Here is a 7,694-nt window from a genome sequence, read left to right as displayed (position 1 = left end):
CCCGATATAGCAGCACCCCTACCTTGCATAAAGGAGAGTAGCAGGAAAGAGGAGTAGAATATAATTGTTTCTTAGCCAAAACAGGAGACTTGTCAGCTGCACACATCCTCAGCAAGTCAGCATCTGAAATCCCCCATTTAAAAGGGTTAGATTCATACCTCCTACGCCTCATTATCTCAACTAACCCTACATGCAAAGAGGAATTGGGACATTACAACCATAAAAATTTGGGGGTATTGCTGAAATGTAGGGCTAGGGGGTATGTTGGGAGAGAGCCACAAAGCAAAGGTTGCACACTCCTGATCTACAGTCAAAAACTGTAATTCCATCTTATTAAAGCTGAAGTCCAAAGCTAACTTTTATTACTAAATAACTGTTAAAGTACATAGTCATACAAAATTTTTCCAAGGAACAAATCATTAATGGTATCCTTTGCCATTGCAGCTCATCATAAGTGATTAATTTGTTAATTTATTGCTGTAAAAAAAAAACTGCAGCTCTTATATTCAATTTGTTGTGTGTTTTTTTTAATACAAGGGCAAAGACCAGTGCTACAGGGGCCTGGACCCCTTTGAACCCTGTTTAGAACCGCCCTTGTTGCAGATATTGCTTTCTAGTCTAACAAAAATAGCTAAATATATAAAAACATAGTTCTACAAATAATATTCTCAATGTTTAACAACTTGAACCTAAATGTTTGTTAATGTTCTTACAGAAGGAAAACATTGCCTGCAAGACTGTACCCAGGGTAAAAAACCCTTCGCTCTGGTTGCTGCGAATTTAGGCGCTCCAAAAACAATGAGCCGCTTTGCTTTTTATTTCCTTTTTCTCTTCTTGTCGGTAAAAAGCCCGAGTGTGATTTTATTCATCTGCTTTGCCATTTATGTTTACGTTCATTACAGGACGCGATAGAGATAGAAAAAAGCAGCGTGGCTGAATGAGATCAGAACTATGGGGATGATGTAGGCGGTTTCTCTCATCAGCCGCTCATCTGTTTACATACACGTCAAAGGCCTGTCGTCCTTGTCTCTACGGCTTTTAAATGGCGTAAAATCAAAGTGATGGACTGTGCTGTTCCCATCCCGGAGGACGACACCAGAAAACCAGGTCAGACGGGGGTGGTACCTTACCGGGCAGCGATAAGAGCCATTGGATGGTTGATAAGAGATCCTAATAAAGCAGAGAAACTCTGCTGTTCGCTACAGTCCATCCTAACCTCACACAGACAGGTGAGATATCTACTTATTTATAATGTAATTATTTATTTTGCTTTGACAAATAAAACGCTATGGATGTATAGCTATTTTATTCTAGAGAAGCTTTATGCAATTACGTAATAATTAAGTGATGTTTTTTATTTATCAGGAATCTTTGTTTAATCTTGACTTAATTTATACAATAATAATGCCCCACAGAGAGCGGATAATTTACTTATAGAAGCTAATTTGATTTTAATATATACAACTGCTGGATTAATTATTGTGTGCGTCTTAAAAATGTATAATTGTAGCCATTATGATCATAGGAGCTAGATGGGGGGCCATGGCCACCCTTAGCCAATCATCAATCCCCTACCATTTTTCCCCCTTTAATACAGATGGTGTCAGCAGTAATACTCTCAAGTGAAATATTCAAAACATTTTATTGTTTTTGTGGTTAATTATACACATCAATACTGTATACTAATATCAAAGATGATAAGTACAGAATTCATGCTCTTTTCAGTATTAGATTTTGTCTTATATGGGGTAAAGAGAAAATTATGTGTCTCTGCAAGTCATCAAGGAGTCTTCAGTGAAATCAAAGATAAATAACAATTTTTATAAACACTTATCAAATAATTTATTTTTGTAGATATTAGTGCTTGTAAATATACATTTTATGCAGAATGTTTATTGATACAAGTAGGTAAGTAATGACAAAGGAAAAGATTTACACCCAGGAACTCAAAATTTAGTTTTATCCACTATACCTTTTATCTAGAAATTACGGATGTTTAAATATATAGAATATATGCATCTATTTATTAGCAAAGGCTGCAGGAAAGTATAGTTTGTCTTTAGTTTGAAAATATGGATGTTTTGCTCGTTAATTTTCCTGTTGGAACAGTGTAGATTGACCCTGAGGTTCTGGTGCCTATCCGCTTTCGGCCATCCCTCAGTGTACATTGGTTATTGCCTGGCCACCCTACGTCTCTGAGAGAAACATCCTATATATTTTTCCCTGCGAGACTTGATCTAGTGCAGACAAATGCACAAAAAAGAAAAGAAATACAACTTTTTTTAAGAACCATAATTTTATTATATCATAGAAAAAGACATGATCCAAAAACAGATGATTTAAAAAAAAACTTGAATCTCTTGTGAGAAAAAAAAAAACGGTACCCCAAATATTCCCTTTAAATAAATGTTGCTTACTTTAAACTTTATTTTGATGTTAATGATAGTTTATTGGGACCTCTAAATAGTAATCCACGAGTCCTTTTCAAAAGGCAAAATATAGATGACATAGATCAAGGCCCATTTCTTTTAACCACTGGTCCAAATAGGACCATTTGGAAATTATGGCTTGTTATGGCTTGCCTTCTAAGAACCAATCAAAATTTATGAAAAAAAAAAAAAAAATCCTCTCCAGTATGGGATGCTTAGATTGGCAGCAGATAGTTTGCAACGCTTCAACACAAATTCAGAGAGAAATACTCTTCCTTGGTGCTTCAATCTCAATAAGTGAATTTTGCTAAACTTTACTTGCACATCAACACTTCGTCGTCCAAGTTACCATCTTTGCTAACTTGGACATAAAAACCATTGTGCAGAAAAATGGCCAAAATCATGAGATCAGATTTGCTCTGCAGGGTCTGCAAGGTCTACCTCTGTCATAAAGATGATTCTATTACTTATTAAAGTTATTAAACTAACAAAAATAGTTACACATAATACTAATAAAAATATCAATAAATCAAGTTTCAATATCAGCAGATTCTCTAATGGTTATGTTTCTTTCTTTGCACAAGCGTTTTTCCAAAAATGTATTATAAGAGCACCATATTAGGGCTAGTGATTATTTTTGATAATTAAATTGACTTTTTTTCTATCATTACAAAAGTGCTAGTCTTGTTCTGTACTCCAATAACACTCTTGAGTTAGAATTTTAAATTATGGGTTAACAAAGGACAACTGATTAATATGGTGAAGTATATGTGATGCTGTTTGCATGTTAGTCTTCTAATGCTTCTGTTATAAGATATCAGCATTACAGCAGTTAAGTAAAAATAGGTCAACCTTAGGTCTATCAGTAGGATAGGAAACCTCATTTTAAATCAGAAATGATTAGGATGCAATCATCCTTATATAATAATCTCAGTCCTCACACCTAAATCTGGAATAATTCAATAATAACAATTGCATTCAAATCAGAGTCACCATTAAAACAAAGATTTACAAATTGTAAGAATATTACTAATATTCTTGTTTCTAATATTAATTTTACAAAAATCAAATTGCCATTTGTCTTAGGCAGTTTAGACTATCTTTGTAATGATTATAATTGTTTATGTTTGTGTTTATTTCCGGGTTTTTATTATCACAAGCTGTTGACCTACATGCTATTTTTAACTCATGGTCAAAAATGTTAACCTTGTACTGTTTTCTTTTCTAATAACATTTTTTTCTTCCCCCTTTCTGCATCCCCCACAGTTCTTCTTTGATTTACCCTTCTTTGCATCCAAATGGGTCTCATCCTTTCTACCTGGCCGAGGGGCCGAGTAGATGACGATGTCCCCCCATCTACAACAGTTTTCCCTCTGCTGGCTGTACCGACCTCATCCAGACTCACACTCACTCTGAGCTCCTCTGCAGTGTCTGCAGGAGACAGACGCTCACAGTGGAGCTCGCAGCACTGCTCACCGCACTTCCACCTTTCTCCCTGCAGGCAGAAAGCAACTCGCTCACCTGTTGAGCTCAGCAGTGATGCAGTCAGAGCTGAGATTGGAGTGAAAGGTGGGCTCCATGTTTGGGAGGTATCTTGGAACCCTGATCACAGAGGAAGTCATGCGGTCATAGGAATTTCGAAGCAGGACTCTCCTCTGCATGGCTCAGGTTATAAAGTACTGATAGGTGGAGATTCCCTGTCATGGGGATGGGAACTAAAAACCAATCAGCTGTGGCATGGTGGAAAACCTTTGGATTGTTATCCATGTGAAAAAAAGATGTTACACTCTCAGGCTACAGAAGACTTTGGACGCAAATCCTCAAACTCACGGCACAGGAAAGAGCCAGAAACACCTTTAGTTATTCCTGAGCGTGTCCAACTGGTCCTGGATGCTGATGCCGGGACTCTGGGATTTGCTGTCAATGGAAGTTTCCTTGGTGTTGCATTTAGGGACCTTCCTGCAGGAGTGGAACTGTTCCCGGCAGTAAGCAGCGTTAGGGGTGGAGCAAGGATTGAATTACGCTATCTGAATGGGACCACACGTAAGTGCAGCTAGCATGAATTAATTTGATATACAGAGTCTAATACTAACATATTTGATGCTTCTAAATTTGCAGGTAACCCTCCTGCCCTGATGGCTCTTTGTGGACTATCAATTATTCAGAATTTAGGGGAACAAAGGTTGAACCAAGTGGACAAACTGCCTCTTCCACCTTTACTCCACCGTTACCTGCTTTTTTGTTTCTAATTCCATTGCACATTCACATGCAATTAATAATTAAATAATTATTAAATACATTTTGGGTAAAGGCCCCATACGAGCCCTATAGGGACTCACTCCCTCAGCTGCAAATAATAATGTAATAAATTTAAATGCAAGTTTTGATTAACCAACCTTTAATATAGAAATATTTTTTCATCACCTTAGATCTATCTTTTATATTAGGATTTTTTTCTATTTATTTTTTTTTTTTTTTATGATAGAGCTTCAGAACAAAACACAGATTCTAACAGCCGCTGCTGCTATAAGGCAGACACTGCAACATTCTGTTAGGGTGAAGAGAGTGCCGAGCCAAAAGGCAAAGCTCTCAATTTAGCAGTCGGTCTATCTAACTACCATTACCTATAGTCAAGGAATCTGGGCCATGACTGAAAGAATGAGATCCTACGTACAAGAGGCTGAAATGCTAGGATGACGATCTCAGCCTGAGGAGAGGCTTGGAGTAGAGCTGCTTCTCCTTTACATCAAGACGAGTCAGCTGAGGTGTATCGGACATCTGCTCCAGATGCCATCTGGATGCCTCTGGATGTGTTCCAGGCATGTCCCAGCTGGAGGATGTCCAGTGGATGAGGCAAGAGACTCTGGAGGGACTTCAGACAGTCTGCAAAGATTTTTAAATCTATCAATTGTTGAAATGGACTTGAATAAAATGAATTAAAAAAAGAAAATACTGGTAATCTTCAATCTAGTGCTTTGGTTGTGGTACATTTGTGTCCTGTAAATACAAATTTTTCAGTCAAAATAAAGAGAAAGAAATTGTAAAACTGTTTTTGATTGATCATTGTACCTCATATCATGATGATTCAAGTGGAAAATAAGTCATTTATTTTTCCCTCATTCTTTTTTTTTTTTTTTTTTATCTGTTTCAATGATTTTGACATCAGATTTTGCCATAGGGTGATGAAGCATTTTGGCCCACATGCAGAGAGATTCTCATAAGACTAGAACCAGTTTGATCAAGGTTTTTTTTAATTAAGAAGTTTTGTGGGTGGTTCACAAGATGGAGAGTGCTCTCTGTAAGGAGAATATAAGTTAGATAATAGTTTGAGATTGTGAATATTACACATTATTGACAGATTTGACCTTTAATCTTAGTCCAGTTGGGAGGCTTCTCCGGTGGAGTAAGATTCACACAGCCTGACAGGCAGATAATGGAGAATGAGGCAGGTTCTGGTTTAGATGATGGGAAAACAAAATGGAATGCAGCAATAGCTGTATGAGAGAGAGAAAGGTCTTGATATAATAGAAGGAGCTTTCTTGCTACAAAAGAGGGAAACACAGAGATGATAAAAAAAACATGCAAACACTGAGGAAAAAACACTCAGATGTTGAGACAGCTAGAGGTACTACTTTGGTAACACTCAAGCGAGGAATGATGCATTTATTCACCTCAGCAGGTGATCCAGATAACCAGGATCAGGCGTGCTGCACTAATCAGCTAAGGAAAGCCCTTTATATAGCTGTAGCACAAAAAATAAATAAAAATCACACACACTCACAAACCATGACATATTGAGATTTTGTCAAACTGTGATTCTTGTACTTTGACCCAAAATGCGAAATAGGACCTCGATGAATTGAATAATTTAATGGAAAATCCAAAAACTTGTAGCTAAAGTACAGTAAAAAAAACAAAACAAACAAAAAAGAAAACATGGAAGCATAAGAAGGAAAGACATGAATATGAGGATATCAGGGCCTAAATAGAAGGAGAAACAGGTGGGCAGCATGAGTGCGCTGAGCAGGCAACAAGAAGACTGACTTTGTTGATCAGCTGGTGGCTATGAGGGAAGGTAAAAAACTAAATAAACAAGAATGGAGCTAAACAGAGATACAGTGAAAAACTGCAAAACATGATGTAAACACAGAGACATAAAACTATAAAGGACATAGGAAAAATAAAATAAACTTAAAGGCGAACTTTATAAGCAAAAACCCTAAACAATAATAAACAATAGGTTCTGAAGTTGCAATGGAGGGCTTGACTTAAATAAATGCACCTAGCATTGAAAATAGTAAAAAGAAAAGTCCCAAATATGGATAACAAATTTCCTCCTAAGAAAAATTATCCCTAATGTAAGCAAAATGTATAGCGAAGCATGTCTGATTAGCATAGAAAAATCTAGTGCATGGTCTACCACCCAAAATATTTTATATGTAGAACTTTAGCTTACAATAAGGAGTTTGTTTCTTTTAAAGCATATTATATTTTAAATCATATGTTTTCTTAGAAAGCAGTCTACCCATTTGGTCATAACCTCAATACATATATGAATAAATTATGTTTCTAAATATTTATTTAATCATAAGTAAGCATCGTTGTTAAGATTAAACATTCTGTACATTTAGTTTGTAAATTTGCTGAAAACAGCAGCACTAACTGCTCTAAAACTAACAAACCGTTTTCCGGTAGGGGATGACGTGACGTCGTTGCCATGGCAATAAAATTAGCAAAGCTTTAGCAGAGAACTGCGCACAGTAAACTCGGGTTATCACAAATAAAAACTTCGTTCTTAAAGAAATAATACATTAGGAAGATTATAAGTTGGCAGTTCTATTACTTAAGGATCCAATTAGGTACGTAAGTAAACTTCGTGTGTGGAAAAAATTAAAATTTGTCCAAGTTAAAATAAGCTAGCTTATGTCTTAATATATATTATGGCTTAATATATTCATAGGCGTTGGCTCTTAATTGATAGTTAAATAGAGGCTATTTTGAAGATTTTTCTTCTTTATTGTCACAGAATGAAATTAATAAAAGTTTACAAACTCCTTTAATGTAATAGCGGGCAGGTCTGGTTGTCTATTTCATAACTAAAATTGACTTTCAAAATGGCTTTAAAATAACCCCTTTTTTTATTAATTGTTTTCATAGATCAAATAGTGTTTGAAAAAAATTTATTTAGTGCTAAATAATCAAACAGATTATAGACAATAGACAACAATAGACAGCAGTCATATAAAGTTGGGATAGTAGACAGCT

At 36.0% G+C, this 7,694-nt stretch overlaps 1 protein-coding gene across 1 annotated transcript; it reads left to right on the top strand.

Moving 5' to 3' along the window:
• Positions 1-764: 764 nt before the first annotated feature.
• LOC107081757 (SPRY domain-containing SOCS box protein 1-like) lies at positions 765-4,815 on the top strand. Its single transcript, XM_015369985.1, has 3 exons — positions 765-1,229; positions 3,696-4,472; positions 4,548-4,815. The coding sequence occupies exons 2-3, from the start codon at positions 3,728-3,730 to the stop codon at positions 4,676-4,678; spliced, it is 876 nt and encodes a 291-aa protein (XP_015225471.1). The 5' UTR covers positions 765-1,229; positions 3,696-3,727; the 3' UTR covers positions 4,679-4,815.
• Positions 4,816-7,694: the final 2,879 nt, after the last annotated feature.

The sequence above is a fragment of the Cyprinodon variegatus genome, unplaced genomic scaffold (genome assembly GCF_000732505.1).
Source record: "Cyprinodon variegatus isolate N-32 unplaced genomic scaffold, C_variegatus-1.0 Scaffold2, whole genome shotgun sequence".
NCBI lineage: Eukaryota > Metazoa > Chordata > Actinopteri > Cyprinodontiformes > Cyprinodontidae > Cyprinodon > Cyprinodon variegatus.
The sequence above is the reverse complement of the archived record's forward strand: the minus strand, read 5'-3'. Positions and strand labels throughout refer to the sequence as shown.